A 23,438-nucleotide genomic window follows, 5' to 3' on the forward strand; every position below is an offset into this window, starting at 1 on the left:
ATTTTTTATACTTTTATGCAGTGTATATACATGTGTATTTTTAATTTTTTTTAATTATGCATTAATTAAAAAAGGTTCTTACTATAAATTTAAACAGGTAACCAAATTAAAATAAGAAATTACATACATTGTGTGTGTGAGTGTGTGTATACAGTGGAGATCAAAATTAGAGAACAATCTATAAATACTTGATATTTTTCTGAAATATCTTCACCACTCAAAATTGGAAGGAATACCACTGTTCTACAAACATGTTTTACAAAATAACCAGAGAATTTCAACAACAACAACAACAAAAAAACATTATTTTGTGGAAAACAGTGATCAAAATTAAAGAACGTTAACCACTGTAGTACGAAATAAGATTACAACTTCTGGAAGGTTACAGCTGTCAAAAATTAGTAGGACGTGTAGAGGCCCTGGCTTTGAATGACTTCAGCACTGCGGCTGCAGAATATCACTAGTTTCTCACACTGTGCTGGTGTGATCTTGGCCCACTCTTCTTCCACTCTCTTTTTTAAAATCTGGTTTTGATCAGGACTCTGGGCCAGCCATTTCATTATTTCAGTGCTCTTAGCTTTAAGGAACTTCTTTTCCCCCGTTTGCAGCGTGACGGGGACATTGTCTTGTATGAAAATTGCAGGCTGATTGAGAGATGCTTGCAGGAAAGGAACCGCATGTTGCCATGTATCTGTATAAGAGGCCCAACTCTTATACAGATCCCCCAAAGCATGACACTTCCTCCTCCACCTTTCTCTGACTTTTTTATGCACTTGCGGTTCAGCTTGTCCCCAGTTTGACATCGAACAAAATGTTTCCCATCGGACCCAAATTTATTAAACTTGCTCTCATCACAAGTGAACTTTGGACCAGTTCTCCTCTGTCCACACAACATGCTCCTCAGCAAAGGTGAGCCTAGCCTTTTGATTCTTTCTGCTGATGAGAGGCTTGGTCACTGGAGAGTGCACTTTCAGTCCAACTTCTCTTAAACATACCAAGACATATCCTTACTCTGTTCAGCACTGAACTGGTGAGCAATTCCAGCTGCAGTGTTGAACCAATTCCCCATTGAGAGTCTCCACATTATCCTGTCTTCTCGTGCATTTGTCTTATGTGGACGACCAGCCTTTTTGGGGACTTGAATGAGTGTCATTGTAAAGCTGCAATATTCAAGAAATCACAGATTTAGAACGACCAACTTCTCTTGCAATGGCTGAAAGAGTCATCCCTTTGGCTTTCATTTGGACAACTGTTGCAGGTTTTCAGTCAACTTAGAGCAGCCCGCCATCTTGCAATCTCAGTGAAAATTAGAGGAATGCTGCCAGTTAAATAAGGTTTGTCATATAGGAAATTAGCACCAGGTGCCAGAATAACACCAACTTGTATGTATCTGTAAGTGTTCTCTAATTTTGATCAGTTCTTTTTCAAATATCTCACTTAAGTTTTTTATATTGTGCTTCAGAATACAATTCATTTTTGAAACATGCTTTAAAAATCTGCCCACACACACACACACACACACACATATATATATATATATATATATATAAAAAATAAACAAATATCTATTTAATATAAATTTATAAATAAATATAAATTTAAATATATGATTATATTAACATAAATTAAAACATGTAACCAAAACGTAACCAAATAAAATAAAATGTGAACCACTACCAATTGAGCTTCATAAGACTAGAATGGTTATCATAAGACTGGAAACTTTAATGTCTGTAGTACACAACAGCTTCACAACCCACACCAAAGCATTCACAACAAATGTCTCCAATTTAACCCCAGTGTCTTGAGTTAGCCTGTAGTTTTCTGTCTTTAATATGGCCATTGCTGTGAGGCGTAGCGGTTCACACATTTAATGATGATTTTGAGTCATAAAACTAGTGCTGAACCCCAGGGGCTACATTAATCCCAGGCAGACTGTTACAGCAGTTACAAGAGTCTTATAAAAGAACAGGACCAACACATATTGCATTCTGAGGATGTTTTAACAGGAAATCAGATCATCAATAAAGGATGTCCAAAATGTGCTCTGGAGATCTCGCATGTAACTCCCATGTGTTGTTTTGAGCACACTAGGGACAGGCACAGTGAAATGAAAACAAACAGCTGAGGAATTTGCTTTGTGAGCACAGTTTTGTTCAACAGCTCATATGGATGCCTTGTGTGCATCATGTGAATGTTTTGGCTGGTCAAAATCGCTCAACGATAGAGGACTCATGGGTTGAATATGTTAAAGGAGTGATTCCGGTCAAAATATGCTTTCAACAGATAAGTGGCTTGTAAACTATTAGGCTAAAGTTGGTTTTCCAACTCTTGGGAGATGTATTTGAACGTGTTGAACTTACGATATTTGCTTCAAACTAGTCCTACGTGTCCAGGCCTTGATTAATAAAGTTTGGTTCACAATGAAGCTTATTCTGGCAAACTTGAAGACATCTTAAATTCAGGAGAGAAAGGTGAATAATGACAAGCAACCTCTGAGCTCAAACATCTACACAGAGATTCAGATGATTAATGAGCACAAATACACAAAGTGCTGGAGTTGTTGATACTTGAGGAGTAACTGATGAAACGAGCATACAAATCAATAAATGAGTCTTAAGCTTAAGAAAAAAAGTTTATAGCTTAAGGGTTAGTCAGGCTGATATTACAAAACACTTTGGAATTGCACTCATTATCACATCATCCAAATAAATCCACTGAATTTATACTGAGATGAGAGATCAAATTTGTCTGAGCGTCTGTAAAAAATGTATGCATGTCATTCCATATGTCTACCACAAGAGGGCAGAACTGCACCTAAAATGCAAACCTAAAATTGCTCTAAGACTCAAAAACATACTGAAAACTTCATCTAAAATAAAGGACTATTGAGAATTAAAATTGATTTTCAAAAAGGGATTATTTGAATGAAACAAAGTCTAATACTGATATCATCAAATAGATGCATTGTTTAAAAAAGTGCTTTTAAATACAAACTTGAATTAAAATCTTATACACTTCAAACACACAAGATACACAAAGATTTTCCATATCAAAGTTTATTGCTGACATGCATGTGGAGATTTGATGAAGTACAAAAATATGTCTTTTATACAAATTTGTTTTTCATCTCTGTACAATTACCCTTTTTTTTTTTCTTTGACACCATTCTAACCGAGCAGCTTACAGCATCAAATGTTCAGGCTTTTGACCAGTTTCATCATGTTTTGTTTTACACCAGATTTAGATTTTCCAGTTTTAGTAAAAGATGCAAAAAAAGTAACAATTCTAAAGAGAAATCTCCCAATTTATGAAACATCTGCACAAAGTGGCCTAAAAAGAAAAGAAAATCTAAGTCAAACTTAACTTTCAGTTTCTTCCCTTGCACTGTCTTTGTGTTTTTTGGAGTATTCATCATTTGCAAAACACCCGCCGCATCCACTCCAATTTCTGCTGCATCTTATGGCATGTCTTGCTAATTAGAATCATGCACTAATTGCTTTGATATGGTATACAGAGCTCAAAAAAGTACACTTTTCATGCTGCAGACAGAATATGGACATCACAAAACTGTCTATGCAAGGGGGGTTGCAGTCACTAGCGTAGGGGGCATATTAAACAGAAAAAATTACTAATTTCTTTTATCTAGGTTTTGGTACAGACTACACAACCACATCAATAGCAGCCATATTGCAACTATACAAATTTGCTATGATATAATGGCTTTGGTGAGAACTCTACGTGGACCTAGGATATAGCCTTGAGGCACTCCTTTTTGAATACAAGGAAAGGACTTTGATTTGCTCACAAAAAGCCCCTCTCCATCAAGTCACGCATATTATCCACTACAATACTGCTTTACAACCAAATATATTCACATTGAGTTGGGAAAAACCTAATGCTTTCAATGGTGGCTTGTGTGGAAACATTGGTGCAATTCTTCAAGGTAATAATACCCTGCACTGGGTTTTGCACTATTGATGCCTATTCACCATTACTATGTCTTTCACACTGGCCAGAGTGTGCGGTATCATCCTTATCTAGCAAGATAAACTCTACATCGATTCTACATGTCATGCTTATGTGCACGATACTTTAGTTGACTTAAAATAGAGCTATGCAAAGTCAGTCTCCTAATTAGTGTAGCTTAATATACCGACAGGATTGTTGCAATAATTATTCAAGAATTTTAAAAAAAGAAGAGGGAAAAAGAGCCAATAAAACAAAACCTTCACTGAAGATAGAAGAAAAAACGTGAGAGATCACAGCAATGCTTTTGAGTGATACATGATTTCATGAAGACATTTACCACGGCAGATGAATTAGAAACGGCAAATAAATTAAAATGAAAACCGAAAGGTACAGATATACTAACAGGCTGTACGTCTTCAAAAGAAGAAATTAAAGTGGAGATTAAAAGGACAAGCCAAGCTGCTAGTCATGAGCTCAGAGATCTACAGTACTGAATGACCTTTTCATCTAATGACATGAGTGGAGCCAGACATAAAGGCATTGCAAACTAAGCCACAGGTCCACAGGTCGATGCAAGCCAACAGCCTATTATACTAAGATATATTCTAGCATCAAAAGTACATATTCACTGTTCACGGTTGAGTTGAGAATCTGTTGATAATCTAAGGCAAGATATCCCACAGTTATGCTTTATACACATGGGGTAGCTTAAAACAGGACTGAAAAAAGTCAAATGACATTAAGAATGTTTCCTTGCAATATTCTCACACAAGAAACAGATTGACAGGAGTGAGTTTCATGGCATTTCCTTCCTGATGATCATGAAGCATCTAACAATCATAGATGGAAATGAGCGGTAGGTAAGAGAATAAAGAGAAAAACAAAAAGAAACAATCCCCTATGCAACTGGTTTCTTTTTATCACTGTGGCCAAAAACGTTCCCTAGCGGCCAATCTTCGATCCCTGAGCTGCAGCTGAAATCTGTGTGGGTAACAAAAGCACCGGAGATACAGAACATGGCAGAAGATGCACTTTGATGACTTGGCATGCTATCAGAGGGTGAGCGCTCTAGACGGGGGGACACAAAAGGAAAGGAGAGCTTAAGGGCTGTGCTTACAGGGCTTATCTTGGCTTAGACTTCCGCATGACTGCCGGATCAGCCACCCCGCTTCCTGACAGTTTCATCCCATCACCAGCTGTCCCGTATCTCGTCTTTTTACAAGCACAGACCTGCGATGAGTTCCTGCATGACACACACCAAAATCAAGTACCACCTAGCTCAGCTCTCGAGAGTCTGCTGTAGTGGCATATCACATGATTAAATGTACATTTTCATTTGGTCAAATACACAGGAAATCGTGGTCTTGCACTTTCTGCTGCCTACTGATTGGCCGATAGCAAGAGGGGAAAATAACGTACCATATCGACCGGTTTGGATGCCAAGTTATGCTTTTGGTTGTATGCATCCAGACACAGATGCTAGCTGCCAACAGAAACCCATTCAAATAGAGGAAGGAGAAACATGCGCTATGATTTCAGTAATATGAGGTTTTTAGCTTTCTAACTTGTGATACTTAACATCTTCAATAGAAAAAAAAGAGAATAATCTTACTTAAATGCTACAATTTTAGTAGGAGAGGAGGGGGGGAAGCTTATTTAGATTGTGAGGAAAAACCAATCACTGGTTTTGACACAGAATAGTTACACAACCACAATGCTAATGCTCGAGCCTGTGCGTCTCCCCTCAACATAATTAGTCCTGCTTTCATAAGAACGGAGAGCGTTGTTAAAAACTGACTAAGAAAGGAGGAAATAGAGAGATAGAAAAAATGGTAAGAGGTAGATTTGCAGTCATAGATACAGATGGGAGCGGAACAGACGAACTGGTTGAGGGGAACAGAACAAAAGGGTTGATCATGTGATCCGAGGCGTTCCTGTAAAAAGTGCTGGGGGAGAGGCGGATGGGAAAAGGGTGGTTGTGTGTGATCTGCTACATGATTCTGTTGGGGTATTGCAGAAAATGTGTATGTCTGTGTGAGAGTGTGTGTTTGTGTGTCAGATTTGGACAAGGATTGGCATGGTGGAGATGATGTTGGTGGTCAGAGTCTCATTAGACCCGTGTGCCGCCCATAGGTAGAGTTTGTGTCCTAGGCCGATGAATGGAGCAACAGAGCGCTGAGCTGTTCCTTGGCCCATGTTTGTGACTGCCAGACTCACGCTGCGTGCTCACACACACACACACACGCAAACGTACATAAAAGTGTGCGCCCAGTTCCATGGCTCGCTCCACTCCCAGTGACCCCCGCCTCTGGGCAGAATGGCGGTGCTACTTCCGGAGGAAGCGCTGGGCCAGTATTGCGGCATCCAGAGGACTGATGGGCTGAGCATCGTGGCCAAGGCGCCTCACCGGAGGAACGTTACCGAAATGCCTCTTGCTGAGGAAGTTCTTGGTCTCATGGATAGTGTTCTTCTCTTCCGCCAACAAGAGCTGTTGCCTCATGTAGTTCTCAAATTCATATTGAGACGACTCCTCTGTCACTTTCGCCTGGGGGGACAATGAGACTGTTTCAGTGCCAGAAAGTACCTCATCATGTTAATGCAGTTTGAAGAGGAAGTTTCTATTATTGTCCATGATTCAATGCCAGTAAAGGAATTACATATTTTGGCCCATATTTATAAGATACAAGTAACATGAACAAGTTAATAAGTCAGGTCATACATAATTGGCCCCAATGATTTTAATGCAACATTTTACACAACAATAGTGTTTAAGCATTGGCTTTCAAACCTTTTTTTTTTTTTTTGACTCTGAGGTCTCCACTGTCTGACACAACATTCAAATATCCCCTTATATAACATATTAACAGAACTGTATATACTGTATATACACACACATCAAGTAAAACTAAAACCACTAGTTTAAAGAATGATTTACATATTCATTCTGCTTACGTTTCATAAAAAAGGCCCTTCACGTTCAAACTTTCATATTATTATAACACCTAGAAGTGGTACTGACCTCCTGAAGATGTTCGGGGTGGTTAAGCTGATCATCTATGTCCGGCACCACTTGTAGAGGGCCACTCAGCGAGGACACAGATTGCCTGTTTAAAAAAAAAAAATAATAATAAATAAATAAATAAATAATAAAAAACATCAGTCAATGACAAATGGGAATTTTCAGATCTACAGACAAGAGACCTTTTGCAAAATTGCAAAAATGTGGCGAGACAACATCGCTGACCCAAAATGACATCACCCTATCACATGAATTCCTAAGATGTTTTGTGAACTGACAAGACGTCTTGGCTAAAAATGGAACTATAAAGCTGATCTCAGTTCAGATAAGAGATGAGACGCACCAGGATGCGATGATGGCGCTCAGAGACTCGAGCACCTCAGTGGCAGTGAGCCTCTGCTGGGGGTCAAGCACCAGAAGCTTCCTGATCAAACACACTGTACTTTCTGATACCCGCCCATCCCTGCACAAATAAAACAGGCGCAAAGACACATAAGCATTTCTATCTGCAACAAAATATTTTAGAGTCTTCATTTAAAGGAATAGCTCCCCAAACAAAATAAAAAAGATAAAATTTAAGTTGTTCCAAACCCGTATGACACTTTCTTCCATGGAACAGAAAAGATTTGTTAATAATGTACCAGTAATTTTTAGGATTCAGAAAAGGCACAAAAGCGCCACAAGAGTGGTTCATACGACAGTTTTATGTGAGGAACAGAACAACATTATAGTCACAATTCATCTTGACATCCAATGTCATGTCATAAACAACATGAGTGTTTTTCATTTTTGGGTGAACTATCCGTTTAAACAAGGGCCATCACAGTATTTGCCAATTAATATTTTTCAACATTTGATTCATATCAAAGCACAGAGAGATAATAGAGAGACTCACTCAGGGATGGAGTACTCTGCTGCCTTGATCTTGCGGAAGAGCTCTTGAGGTACACTGTCGTAGAATGGGAACTGGCCATAGAGCATGGTGAACAGCACCACACCAAGCGCCCACATATCACTGGGTTTACCACGGTATGGCCGACCTACATGGAAACACAAAGTGCAATTTTAACAAGCAACTCAACAACAGTTTGCTTATTCAATCAGACTGAAACTTTCTCTTGGGTGAGTAACAAAACCTACGTAGATACGAATCCAGATTGATTTATATTTAAGCGTCTGCTATTAAAACAGGATGCGTTTTTCCGGTAGTTAGCTATAAACAAGTATACAGTTGCTATTGACTTTACTAAACTGTTGCTCTGGCAAGGCCTAAAAGAGAAAACCGAAGCATGTTTCACGAAGCATTTGCGTTCATGCACTTGCATGTAATACGTTTTGGATTAACCTTTGGGGCTTAAACACACAAAAGAGGAACAACAAATGTCAAAAGATGCGTTTACGCACAATTAAAAAGCATGCCAAAACTACTGCAAATTTTCAAAATTTTAGCAGCCAATGTAAATGTAGATGTCTTTTCTGTCACTTTTAATCAAATCTTACTAACCCCAAACTAATGAATGAAAGTGTACATATAAAACATATCAGAATCAGAATGAGCTTTATTGCCAGGTATGTTTACACATACGAGGAATTTGTTTTCGTGACAGGAGCTTCCACAGTGTAACAGAATGACAGTGACAGAACAAAAAAACACAGATAATAAGAAATAAAAATAAATAAAAAATAGAACAAGTAAAAAGGAATAAAAAATATACAAATCGACAATTGTATGTACAGGTATATAACAATAGACAGTTGTATGTACAGGTATATTATATGCTACCAATAGTGTCAAAATCTTTTAAAGTCCCCCAAACCTGTTCACACTCACTATACTGCTTTGTTTACCACCAAAAATGGGCAGAACACAATGTGCCAGAAGAGTAAAAATTAGTCATAGGAACTTTTAAAAGAGGGGTTAATTGGGTAGGTTTCTGTTTGGTAAACAGTGTGATTCGTATGGTATATTTTTCTGTAAGATACACATTTTCTCTGCTTCTACTTTGACCCTACACATGAGAAAGCGAAAGAGAGGGAGACGAGAGAGAGAGAGTGAGTGATGGAAAAATAGTGAGAGGAAGAGCGAGAGAGCGAGAGAGGGAGAGAGAGCAGTAAGAGTAGTTCCTCTTCTCTGCATGACTCATTGTGATGACTCACTGAAGCAGCTCTCCCTTTGTTCTGCTGTCATATTCGGCTGATTTACTCCCGGTTTCTTTCTGTCATTTTACTGTGAATGGAGACCGCAAACAAGAGCTCGACTGCACCTCTATTTAACATGCATGCTCGGAATGCACCATCTAACCAGAGCCTCCATCCATAGAGGCCTTCGAAAAACCCCGAAAACAAATGAAAGACAGTTCTGGAAAGGTAGTGTTGTTTGATATTTTAGCTAGTGAGTCAACTAAACAAACAAGATTTAAAAGCAGGGATCTTCAACTTTTTTTATCATACAAATAGCACTCTGCACACAAAGTTCATGTGACAAACACATAGTACACAAACAAACTTGGATAAAATAGCCATTTTAAACATTTTAAATGAAATTTCAGTAATGAATGAATTATACACTCACACAAATGAACGTCACATCGTTTCATTTACATTTTTCACTGAGCTGATGGTGTCTTTGAATTAAGCAAAACACTAAGCGTGTCAGAAGGCAACCTACTTTTTGGAATAGACCTGGTGTCGGACAGAAGCCCGTGAGCTTTTTAAACTATATAAATGTATTTACATATTTTATACATCATTAATGACAATCCTAATCGCTTTGCAATGCAAAAAATCTAAGGAGAGGCATAAAGTTACATTACATTTTAATTTTACTTAAAGAGGTAATGAAGAGAAATCAAAATTCCCCTGATCTTGTGACAGATAAGAGGTCATTGTACTATAAAAACATCCTGCAAGTTTCAGAACTCAAAACTTTCTCATTAGTCCTTCATCGAGTTCCGATGAAGGGCGTCAAAACAGAACAGAAAATAGCCTATTACTTCTAAATCATGATATTTTTTGATGTAAAAATCTTGATAACATTATAAGTAGACCTCAGAGAACAGTACAAAATAAAAATGACCCCTTTAATAAATTACAATGTGAGAGGGACAATGAGACATTTATTTTATATTAAGGATTATAAATATGTTAATATGAATATTATTAATTTTAATAAATATAATTTTATCATATGATAAAAGGAATATTTCAGGTTAAAATACAAGCTAATCTCTATGGACAGCAACTGTAGCACGGTGATTTTTTTTTTAATCTCTAAAAAAATAATACAGACTAGCCACTTTTAAGTTTGTGAAAACCAAAAAAGGTCAAAATATTTTTGCGTGTTGACTGTTCAGTAGGGATAACTGGACCGTGCTATATAAACGTTTGTCACAAGATAAACAGCTAGTCCCATGTAATGAAATTACATCACTTGAGTGAACTTCAATTCCGCACAGAAAGAGAGAGAGAGATTGTTTGGAAAGATACACCTCGTGATACAACCGCTGATAATTTGATCCATCGCACTGCTGAGATCCGCTCAAGGCCATGACAACGAGCTTAAGGGAAGAGTTTTGGTATCGAGTCGTTGATGAGCTAACAGGTCAAGTCTTGCGGCACACAACACAAGTAATGACTTCAATAAACCTATCTATTGCTCATTCATGCTGACGGTTTGTGACTGCTGTCCTGATTAGGGCTGTGTAGGTGGTTGGGTTTATGAGCTTTGATTACAGTGGTGACATGGAGGGTGAGTCATGTGAATCACACACATAAACATACACACACACACGCAGAAGTTGAATTCTCACCGCTCAGGACATCTGGGCTGATGTAGGCTGGACTGCCTCGCTGGTCCTTTAACAGATCTTCCTCACTCACCAAATGCTTGCCAAGGCAAAAGTTTGTGATGGTGATCCGATGGGTCCTGCAGCACACAAAACACCAATGGCGTCAAAGAACAACCAAAAGAACATTATAACTTAGCTTGTCCTTAAGAAAAGCCATAAATTCTCTCTAAATTAAAATAAAAATACAGATCTGATGGTTAGAGGGGAAGGAGTCTGGTAACATCAGTCAAAATAATATAAAACAAAAATATTTTTCCTTGAATTCTGTAGTGTTATGGCTTTAATATGACTCTGATATTTAATTCAGTCCAATATTCAATTAATTCCTACTGTTTGGATTAGTGAAATGCAAGCCATATATGCCTTTGGGTGTATACATGTATACTTAAAAATACTTTTTTTACACTATACATGGATATCAAAATGAAACTAACTGTTGTTAGGCGAGTCGTGTTTGTATCTGCGCAAACATGCCTCTGATATTTTTGTCTATGTCATTAAATCTAATCTGTGGCAGGGAGCCATTCTGCCTTTCCAGAAAGCAGAACCCAACATGACAGAACACACCGTGACTGCACTTGACAAACAAGTGAGTCACCTGTGGCTTCTCACAAGCTCAGGGATGACTAATCTTTGTACCTCAGAAAGGAAAGAACAACACTTTTTTCAGCGACAGGCATGCAATGAAAACAAGCACTCTAACACACATAGAAACGCTTTCGCGTAAAAAATGCATTCACATTTACAATGAGCAAAACTAACACGTCAGCTGACAGAGCTGAACTGGGGGACCTTCAATGTGAGATTTCACACAGTCACAGCTGTAATCTCCCTTCACTAAAAAAAAACAAACAAAAAAACACCACCACTAAAGCTACATCTCTCAGCTACATCCTCTTTTCCCATGCTTCCCCAGTTACACTCTCACTTTCACACCCTGTCACACTTACACCTAACAGTTACAAACAGGCCCGTTCCTGAAGCTTGATTTTTCCCAGCAGAGTTTCTTACTGATTTAAGGCTGATTATTACCATCTTCATTTAAAAAGGAGGGTCATGATTAAATTAGATTAGAAGAAAAAAATTGATTAGTCACAATGGACTATGTGGAAATAACGTTTAGTCTTTACATTGCATCTGTACCAGTTACAAATTGTTTTAGTTTTCAATTTCAGTTTACTTTTAATGTTGCATTAATAGTCAATTTATCAAATACAACAAATCAAATGCAGCAATATTTTCATGCATGAACTGGATCTGCTAAGCTCCAGATGCCTCACACTAGAGGACAAATAGTTGATGATTCGGTAAAGTTTATGTGGTTCAAGGCATTTGAATACGTAATAAATTCAAAAGTTTTGTTTAATGATGGTTACATGAAGCAGTCTTGTATGGCATAACTGCACCTTTTTTGCACTGCAGTTTCACATGGTGTCAACAATTTCAAATGTAACTGCTCCTAATGTCTAGGCATTTTGTTTTTGACATGCTGCCCTATCTCACGCTAGTTTTCATCTTCATAATAGTTTTAGCCTTAATATAAGCTTTTGTCTGGCTTCATCATGACCATGTGCCTTGGTTCCCGAGCGAAAAGAGTCAGCAAGCATTTCTCCTCAGGACATTCTCATTGCTCACTCTCCTCTTCCTGCTCATGTGAAGAGACCAGAAGCCTCCCAGTCTCTCAGTGCTGCTAAAATTAGCCCCTGTTTATGGGAAAAATAGTTTAAACGCAAGAGGAAGTATTGATGCTGAAATCTGGTCAGAACTGCCTCTGCTGGGTGAGGTTAATGTGGGATTTTGATGCAATTGTTTGGTATTGGAGTTCCTTTGCTTGGGCAAGCAGTGTTGTAAGAGGAACAAAGCTAATAGTGAAAGCAAATGTGCAGATCAGGCAATTTGTTCACTTTTATAGAGTCTTGATGGTGACAGCCATATGGTGCTCCCTGAAGAGCAGTGTGTAAGCTGTGAAGGAGGGAAAAGTAGTATGAAGTAATGGCAACACATGCTTGTGAAATGTGAGAGAAGCTTCTGCACTACAGGTAGTTATTGACAAAATGCTGAGGATAAACAATGCCTGCACAGGTCGATTAGGACCACCAGATTTGGCAGTCAGTTTTGAAGGCCTGAGTGTCGTCCAAAAAAAAAAACAAAAAAAAAAAGTGCACATGTCATGGACTAATTATGACTAATACCAAGTACTTTCCATTCCACCCAAAGTCAACACTCTGCCGGCTGGGCAGGGTCGCACAGACAGTAGGATCAGACTGGTATTTGGAGAGTAAAAAAAGAGAAAGAGAGCGAGCTCTGCCAGCGTTACGCGAGTGTGACTCAGCTCTGAGCTATGGATCTTTTGGCAGAGGGCTGTATTATCTCCAGCTGGGACACAGTGTTCTGCTTTCTTGCTGAACTAAAGCAGACAGATCAGACTGCTCGGTTTCATCACCACAGGGTCTAGTGGCGAGTGAGAGTATGTGTGGATGTTTTGTTTTTTCGTTCAGCAATGATATACCAGTCCATGCCTATCCTTTTAATTGACTCCCGTGGAACAGGCGTAATACGCTTGACTCAACAACGGCACATGCAAAATATTAAGATTAAATAAATTAAAAAATAACACCAATATTGAAGAAAAAAAAAAACTCCACGCACAAATGCACTGAAACTCACGTGTTACTCAATTTTCATATTTCATAACACCTTTCTGAGAAAATTTTGCATTGCATCTTGGTAGTTTACCAAGCTATTTTATTTTTAGCCTAGCTATATTCTGAATTTTAAACTACCCTGTGTCTTTTATTTTTGCTTTCCTGTCACTTTTTAAATCAACAGGACTAGAAGAGAAAGGAAGCGGGACGGGAAATGACAATCTCTTCTCAAGCAAGACTGTACTGCCACAGCTCTGACATTTACCTTTTAACATTCTAAGTGCAAAACCCAGCTTTAGTAATTTGTGGGCATATACATCTATAAATACACTCTAAAGTTCTGCCCTCCAAGTTGCCAGGTGTAGTTCTGAGCAAAAACCACAAAAATAACCACCATGACACATGCTCTTCCTTGAATGCCTACTTGTACACTACCATTCGAAAATTTGGGGTCTGCAAGGATTTTCTTTTTAATGTTTTTGAAACAGTTTGCTTATGCTCACCAAGGCTGCATTTATTTGATCAAAAATACTTGATGAAGGGGTTAATGGCAAAACATGGGGCATAATGCATACCTTTAATTCAATCAGCCAGGACGCAAGAAGTACAGTTGCCCGTAAAGAGACGAGAAAAGGAGAGAAGATGAAAAAACAAGCTCTACTCCTCTTCTCACTACACATGCCACTGAGCTTATATGGTGTGACGGGTTTCATAATTAGACAAGCTGTGCACTTATGTGACCGAACTACAATATGCGAGAACTCAGCAGCACATGCTGGCAAATGTGACAGGCAGAACTGAGGATTTTCAATTAGTCTGTGAGTCTCTCGTTCCTGAGGACATTTGCAATGGCAGAGACAACAGAACTGTGGTTAGAAGCGTACTCGTTCCACACACAGCATAAAACACACGCGGCGCATATGGTGTTTGGAGAAGGGTCTTTATGGATGAGGGATTGGGAATTCCACTAGGCCTATCCGATTCACAATGCTTGCCGAACTCAGATGCCTTCAAGCCAGCATGTGCGGTTTCATCACCCACCCGCCCCCATTCCCTGGCTCCATCACTCTCTCCTTTTTTCCAGGGAATGAAACAGGGGCACGTTCCATGCCTACTCATTTTAACTGGGATAGCTTCCCACTGCTCCCTCCCCCTCCCTTTTCAGCCTGTGGGGATGAATCACACTCTCACTAAGAGCTCAAGAGGAGAGAGGTCAATGAGGCCAGACGGTGCTCCATGAAACCCCAACAGAGGGCTGAGCGCATAGAAAACTCCACCAGCACAGCAGGTAAAGAAAAATGAAGAGAGAAGTCTTACCTTTTATTAAGCACCATGTTTCCAAGCTTCAAGTCTCTATGCACAATGTTCTTCTACAAAGGCAAAAACAGTGAACAGTTACTATATTTACCTAAAGATATGGGCTACACTTTCGAGAGTATGAATCACACAGTAAACATAAAATGTCATGTGCAACCATGTTACTTCTGGAATATGACAAACTTCCAAATAAAGCAAAATATTCAATTAGAAAAAAATAGCATGACTTCATTTTATCAAGGGGAAACCACAGCAGGTAGTTGGAAGTGAAGGAGTTTGGTAGCAATCAGCCAAAAATTAAATAATGTAAAAATGAATCCAAAGTGACTGACATTACATTCAAGTGTTTTTGTTAACTAAAACTACTAAAAATGTTTTTGGTGATTGAAATAAAGCTGAAATAAAACAAATATTACATGAAAAACTAATGAAAATTAGAAAATGTTGCCATGGCAACTAACTGAAATAAACATTTAAGTTGAAGTACTAAAATTAGTAAAACTAAACCTGAAATAAAAGTGAAATAAATCTATACAGAAATATTGAAAAAAAATGACAAAAACATAACAAAATTACTAGAAACTTAGAAAATTACTAGAAAACAACTTGATATTTTATCAGTTTCTGCATTCCTTGGAAAACAAACTCCTGACCTTGGCATTTCTAGCGCCATTAAGAAAGTTGTCAAGAAAAATAGACAATTTGGATTTCACATTGACTTTAAAAGCAGTTGGCAGCTCACCTTATGCAATGCCTCCACCACTCTCACCACATCATAGAAAATAACGATGGCCTCGCGTTCGCTCAGTCGCTTCTCTTTGATGACGTAATGCTGCAGGTTGATGAGGTCGGCAGTCTTGTCACTGAAGTCGTGGGCACAGAGGCAGTCAAGCACCAGACAGATTCGTCTCTTCATCTTCCGCACTTTGTTGGCCTCCATGTCCTCGACAATCTCACAGGAGCGGTCCTGAGATGGAGAAGTGGAAGAGATAATGGGTTAGAAAAGTTTTGTGCAGAGAATAATTTGCGCAGAGAATAAAGGGACAGCATAAAAGACTTTACCTCAGACAACCCAGCAGTGCATTTAACAATGCGTAACAAAGCAAACGAACACATAACTGCACCATTAAGCTTTTGAATGGAGCGATGGAAGAAAATACAGGGTTTAAAGAACAAGATGATGCTAATGGACTGGTGGTACAAAAAGCACAGCAGCAATTCTCCTGTATGCCTCGCCATGTGCAACAGATTGAATGATGAAAGCCCTCCTAAAGTCACCTGAGACTGGGGTCAAAAGAGGGCCATGAATCGATCGGCAGTGTGGTTTGTGTTTGCAATGACTGCGCCTTTGAACACAAGAGGCGATCCATAATTAACTGGCCCACTCTAAAGAGAAGCTATAATAAGCCAATCAATACTGCGAGCTTCAATGAATGGCCCTGACAGCACAGTACAGCTTGTTCTGGAGCCGATTTCCACTGGGAAAGAAAGGAGAGGTTGAAAAACTGCGAGAGAAAAAAAAGAAAGCGCCTTGCTCAAAGAGAAAGTAAGTGGTGAGTCACTGCAAGCACTTTGTGATGAAAATGAAAACAACTGAAGGAACAATGATAGAACAAATTAAATTGTGGGACTGAGAATGTACAGTACGGGAGAGAATCTTTAGGCATCTCACAAATCGATTCAATTTTGATTCAATGAGGCACAGCCAGATTCCAAAACAAGTCAATAGGGCATTTAAATTTTGAAAGACGCAAATCTTTGACGAGTTAAAGTGGATTGTGGACAGATGTGCACTCTGATCTGCTAATGAAAAAAAATCTTCACCAAAAAAAAAAAAAAAAAAAAAAAAAAAAAAAACTGTAATCATTTACTTATCCTCACGCTGTTCTAAACCTGTATCTTTCTTCTGCTGAATGCAAAAAAAAAAAGATATTTCGAAAGAATGTCTGTAACCAAACAGTTGATGGAACCAAATGACTTCCATAGCATAGAAAAAAAATACTATGGAAGCCAATAGGGACCATCAACTTTTAGGTTACACACATTCTTCAAAATATATTTATTTTATTCAGCAGAAGAAAGAAATTCACAGAGGTTTAAAACAACTTGAGGGTGATTAAATGAGAGAATTTTTATTTCTGGGTGAACTATTCATTTAACTACCTTAACTTTGTCATTTGTTAATTTACACAGTTTCAGTGCATGAATGATCTGTTTTCAATTGCGTGACACTGTCCTGTGTAAATGTGTAGTGGAGAATTGTGTTTTTATTTCCATAATTATTAATAATTCATAAATATTATGAATTTGTGTGGCTCAAACCAGAACCATTTGAGAAAGAATCATGACACATCAATGATGTACAGGGTGCCAAACAATTCCAATTAAAGCATTGTGACTGACATTAAGAAACTGTAATGACACATTGTACACATAAGCTACTCATAATTGGTCTTACCTGGAAGAGGCCGTGATGGTGCACCACTCCTTCTTGGTTTGAGAGCAGTGACAATAAAGAATATTCTGTATGCAGGAGCATTTTCCCTTGCCTTTCTTCTTGTGTCTCTCCTGCTGTGTCCCCACGTTCTTCCAGGGTGAGAATCTACAACAAAGGTCGAAGGTAAGAAGACACCACACCACTAGATCCTGGGAGTCTCTTATCTTCACTGTGATGGCATACTAAGCTATCAATGATCTTGAGCCAATACAGAGGGTCCATTAAAGGCTTTATCTACAGAGGGGACAAAGATAAGTCCCTCACATGTCCTTCAACACATCTGGACAACTATCCGAGGGACACTAGACATGGAAGAGTGGGGTTAAAAGGTTAGACTCCAGGTTGACAAGCACCTTTCTTTCAAGCCCCTCCAGTAACAGGCTGGTCCATAAACAAAGAGGTCTGATGGTCATCTCTGAACCAGAGTTGGTCATGAATTGGACAGTATTGTGGAGATTTGTTGAGGCAGGTCAAAGGTTCATGCAAACAGTGAGACACACAGGGGCTTTTGTGCTCAGAAGCAGTCTCACTTCCCTGGTCAGGACATGCTTGAATCACATGGGAGGGGTTTTGTAAACTGTGTCTTTCTGTATCACCTCACATCTGGTTTAAAAAGCCACTTTGGCTAATCCAATACCCAATAAAGATGTAAACGGGGACAAAAAAATTTTTTTCCCCCAATTAATTAAGATCTTCAAAAAGAAGTCTGACTGATGCTTCACTGAATTCATTATAGCAGCTACTGAATAAACATCAACTTGTCATTATATTTATAGAACATTTTTAATAAAATGCATAAAAATGCATAAATTGCATGCAAAAATGCATGAATTTTCTATTCATCAAATATGAATGAAATTAATATATATATATATATATATATTAAAACAGAAAACAGTTATTGGAATAATAACAATTGTAAAAAAAATTAAACTAATAATAATTTTTACTGTATTTTTGATCAAATAAATGCAGCCTTGGTGAGAATAAGAAAAGGAAAAGATAAAAAAAAAGAAAAAAAGACTCAAACTTTTGAACTTTAAATAACTGAATCAGCTCCCAAGTTTTATGATAGTATAATCTAACATAAACCTCCCCCCCATGCAATCTGATCACAAAGTGTCACAGGACATGAATTTGGGGTCAGATATAAATGGTGATCTGTCTCGCCTGACCACTTGTGCTCCCCCAAGATGTTAACACCCATGTAAACAAGGCCTAAAAAAAGTACTCACTTTTAGCTGGTAGAAATCATCTGTCCCATCTTTTCTGGCTAGACACTGCACTATACTCTGCACAGGAGAGTTTCCCAGCCGTGGGCCTGTTGAGATGGGGAGGAATAAAGAAAAGATGTGTGAACAGATGCAAAAGGTGTACTCCGTACAGAGCACAGCAATTCCCCTTGAGGCCAATCATAAACACTCTTATCACAGGAGAACCCTGCACTACCACGTCACACTGCTATTTCCAGCTGTGACGGATGCATTTCAAAGGCAAGATGGCAGTGTGATAGTGGCATACAGGCAAAGACCTGCAGATTCAGAAGTGAAGCTGTCAATCTAAAACATTCCTGCAATTCTTTTCAAACAGAGGCCTCAGAGCGGAGCCTATACCTCCTCCTCCTCCTCTCGCCTGCATTGAAACACAAAAACGTAGGGCTAGTGTTGAAGGTTCATTTGTATTACCCTAGGCAGCTTACCTAAAACAAAGGGACCGGCTCTTTTAGCATTGTTGCCAGATATCCCAGGACAAAGGAGCTTGCTGGGTCTGCCGGAAGACTCTCCGGCCCCTCGGTCCGAAGCACGGCGTTTAGACATTCTGCAGATCTGAAAAAGGGTTGAGAAAGTGTCAATACTCGATTGATAAAACAACCTTACATGCAACCAGACAGATGTGACTTTTTGACTAAAATCTAAAAAGCGCATTCAAACAAAGCAACCCTATGACACTCATTCAATTGTTGCCTTGAGGGACAATAGCCAATCCAATGAGGTCTTTCAGTACACCACCAACAAAGTGTTAGTTATAAAGAGGGCAAATAACAGGTGGGGGAAGGTGATCTAGCAAAAGTCAAGCCCTCTCCGACACCTCAAAACAGTCAGGCGCCATTAACACCTCTGCCCCTGTATGAATGACAACCCATCAGGTCTATTTGCATTTGCATGAGCAAAGATTAGCAGCAGGTGTGAACTGTTGATGTGACTTCCATGATAGACAATAGAAGCCCATTCACAAATGGCGCCACTGACCACAACTCGCTCGAGAAAGGCAAACGTTCAGCACCGATTGATCTCAAATTGACTAAAATAACCCATGAATCTTGAACTGCAATTGAATCTGCTGTTGCAATTCATGTTTTCCCCTTTTACTATTTGTAATCCTTCCGTTCCTTAATCTGCATGGGTTTATCTGCAAATCTCTGTGGCGTAATCTGCATATTACAAGATTGCAATACTGACTGGCCTGCAACAAGGAACGTTTCGAAAGCAAAAACATTCAGATATCACAAGAAGTGCATTAATTATGGTCAAACATTCAGGACTTATTTCAGAGAACGCCAGCTTGTTGTGTTTGGTTCTTCTAGAATATGATGATCGTTTCTGTGGTTCTACAGAAAGGCATGTGCTGCTACGGATGGATACAGTGTGATTGACACAAGCCATGGGGTTTGCACTGTTATCAATTTGTCAGAAATATGAAATGCTGCTGTTTGACACCAATGGCAGTGTGACACAAGCAGCCTCCAGACATCATATCACGATGCGAGCTGGGGGTGGGAGAGCGCATTTAGTGTCACGGACAGTTCTGCACCCCTTGGGCTCTTCAAAATCAATCTCTACTCTGTTTAAATTAAGGGACATTACAGAGACTGGGCATGAAATCCCATTAATACAATGACAATCAATGTGCTCTAATAGCAAATACATGCAAATTAGTACTCAAATGGCACCCGAATTTTGAATTACAGACAGTTGTAATTCACATTTAAGCTATAAGCTTGGTCGCATAGTAATTTTGAATGAAACAGACATTGAAATGTAATTCTGCAACAGATCACACAGCTTGACTCGAGGACGTAGGAGGGGGTACAGTTGGCAGTTATCGCAGATCATTTCACACGTTTACAGCTTTTTGTCTTTCTGGACCCAGACTGTTGACAATGTGACAGACGGCGGTGAGAGACGTGATTGTTTTCTCATCAACCTTTTTGACATGCATTATTGCATGTCAAAAATGCATTATAGATCTGACATCTTTAAAGCACCACGGCTTGTTGCAAAGACCATGTCGGTGCATTGGCTCAACCAAGACTGAGAATGCGACCTGCAACCTCAAAGGAAACAAAAGACTCCATGGTTGGTTTCAAACCATCTGTAATAATTTTAGGTCATGCCAGACCTGAATGCAGTTTAAATTCTCTCACTAACAGTAAGTTTCACATATGCATAGTATACAATCTTGAATCAAGCATGACGTTTTTCTGTGGAACAGAAAAGGAGATGCTAGACGGTGTCAGTCAGCATTCACTTCCTCTGTATTGAGAGAGAGAGAGAGAGAGAGAGAGAGAGAGAACCTTGCTATGAAAATGAATGGTGACCAAGGCTGCTAATCTCTAATACTAACATCATCTTTTGTTTTCCACTGAACTAATGAAAATTAAATAGGTTTTTAAAAACATAATAATTAACTGATGACCAAACCTCGGCGTTTTTTGGCGAACCATCCCTTTAACAACAACATGCCGATGATGAAATCGAGTTATATGAAGGATTACTCATATAAGGATTACTCAATTTGCATTCTTCAGACTGAATGGATGCAGTCAGTGTGGTCATTTTGTGGCATTATACACACATCACAGTCATCAGAGAAGCGAAATATCATACCTGCATGATTTAAACGCTCTGAACCACTCAGTAGCAGAGTATTTTAATATTTTATTAGATCTAAATATACTAGCTGTCACTGCACGCAAACTTGAGAACCTGGCAACCTCCGAGCACCGACTGGCAGCTTGATGCAACCCGTATCAGATGCGCGTTTTTGCACACGTTTTGTTTGATATCTGGATGTCTAAGATTTTTGGTGTGTAAAAACAAGTGACTAATGCTTCCATTTATAGTTAAAATGACAGCAGAGGGAATAGAGACAGGAGCACTGCAATGTGATGACAACAGAGTACACGGCGTACACCGTCGAACGCTGTCAACCAGCTACAAGTAAAATTATAACAATAACCACTAATATATATTACTTAAATACGCGTGTGTAAGAAAACAAAGTTCGCGCTCTTATTAATACAACGAGCCTAATCGAGTCGTCTAGCAAATGCAAGCTAAACTTGCTTATTTTACTTTGTATTCTTGCTTATACAGTCTATATCGCAACATTTAAAAAAGACGAGAACTTAATCGTTGCAAAAGCGCGTTTATTTGAATTTCAAGCCGAAATTAAAGCCCAGAAAGCCAATGAGTTCACCGTGTCCCTTTAACGGACTGTGAAAATCTCCTCAGTCGACCGACGGGCCATTTAACAACTTACCAAAACCGCCGAGGGAATCCTCTGTCGTACACTAATTCCCAGTCATTTCGGGCCGATTAAATGTTCACCAGGGCTGCACCGACATTTACACTCCACCACGAAGCGGTTTGTTTCAAGCGAACTGGAGAAATTTCACGATTACCGACAGGGTTTTTTGGGGAAAAGCCTTCTTAGGACAACTGATCACATCTTTCCATAGCAGCACCACCTGACAACGGAAATGACGCACATGCTGTGAGTGACGGATCGGCGCGGCCAATAGAAAATGTTGTTTGGTGTTCCCGCCCCTTTACGTGCGTTCTTGAGATTGGCATTCTTCGCTTAGTGTGGAATGATAAACGTCGCACTATGTAAATGAGCAGTAGAGTAGACTACTACTGCATAACTTTTTTTAAATTTTGATAAATGTGCAGTTTTGTTAAAAAGAAGAAGAAGAGTTTCTTCTTTTTTACGATGGTAATCAATTGGCATAAACGTAATTAAGAAATAAAAACTGACTCTAATTAAGCAGTAGGCTACTAACAAAACTTGATAGATACATTTATTCTTGAGTACTGGAACAAAACAAGACCAAAAAATAAAAAAAGTTTATGTATGTAAGAACTTATTTTGGACTAATCTGAAGAGTTTTACAGTACATTTTTGTGCAAACTCCAGCCTTTTCCATTCCTCACATGTTTGTTTTTGCTTATCATCACACAATATGGCTCAACAGCTGCCAGAAACTAAATAATGTGTCAATATTTATTATAAATATTTAGAAATGTAGTATTCACTCATTGAATTAATGCATTTACATTGTAAAAATAATTTTTCAACGTTGCAAATAAAACAGATTATTGCAGTTCTACTTCAAAATTTAATTTTTAATTCAATGTGTTACTTGCTGCTTCTTTGTAATTACTTGTGAACTTTACTAGCAATTTAAGTGAAAATTGTTTTGACACCAAAGTTTTTTCAGCTCCATCACAGTAATGTTTCTTTAAAATATGCATGTGTATTAGTATAATATTAAAGTTCTGAGTTATTAACAGAGGACAGGTGGGTTTAAAGGTTATGAGTCATAATAGGCTATATGTCTTCATTTTGCTAAAATAAAGAAAATCAATCAAATATCTTGCATTTGTGTTAAGAAATAATCTTTCACTAAGTTAATAGTGTAAATGTTGGTACTTTAAGAAACTGCAGATAAAGCTGTGAGACATGTCTCAAGAATCAGTGCTAGGTGAAATAAACATGACACATGGATTACACCCAAGGCTAAAGGGTAAATAAATAGATAAACAATAATCTACCTCTATTCATGCGAGTACAGCAAAACTCTGGGGTTTCTTGCATGCACAAGACCCTCGAGAATGTATCCAATTTTAGATCCCCCAAAACTAACCAGCTTCACCCACAACAGCAAGTTTCAATTCAGTGGGCTGGTGCAGAGCTGCATGTCAAACAAAGAGTGTTTTAAAGGGCAGTAACTGATTTAAGGCTGTGCTGTCTTCCTGTCTTGACTCAGCATGGCCTTTGCCTTAAACCACATGAAACACTTTTATAAGCCTGTGGCTAAACATTGGCCAACCCACGGTGTGTGGGGTGGAAATTGT

The 23,438-nt window shown here is 38.7% G+C and overlaps 1 protein-coding gene across 1 annotated transcript; it reads right to left on the reverse strand.

Annotated features, from left to right (window-relative positions):
- Positions 1 to 3,158: 3,158 nt before the first annotated feature.
- LOC107755633 (serine/threonine-protein kinase 40) lies at positions 3,159 to 22,061 on the reverse strand. The gene is made up of 11 exons (XM_016572526.1): positions 21,841 to 22,061; positions 18,998 to 19,124; positions 18,534 to 18,619; positions 17,260 to 17,403; positions 15,544 to 15,768; positions 14,802 to 14,854; positions 10,801 to 10,916; positions 7,887 to 8,031; positions 7,335 to 7,454; positions 6,992 to 7,076; positions 3,159 to 6,517 (listed from the first exon to the last, which is right to left on the reverse strand). The coding sequence occupies exons 2-11, from the start codon at positions 19,113 to 19,115 to the stop codon at positions 6,299 to 6,301; spliced, it is 1,311 nt and encodes a 436-aa protein (XP_016428012.1). The 5' UTR covers positions 19,116 to 19,124; positions 21,841 to 22,061; the 3' UTR covers positions 3,159 to 6,298.
- Positions 22,062 to 23,438: the final 1,377 nt, after the last annotated feature.

Source organism: Sinocyclocheilus rhinocerous, unplaced genomic scaffold, assembly GCF_001515625.1.
Source record: "Sinocyclocheilus rhinocerous isolate Xijiao unplaced genomic scaffold, SAMN03320098_v1.1 scaffold11, whole genome shotgun sequence".
In the NCBI taxonomy this organism is placed as follows: Eukaryota; Metazoa; Chordata; class Actinopteri; order Cypriniformes; family Cyprinidae; genus Sinocyclocheilus; species Sinocyclocheilus rhinocerous.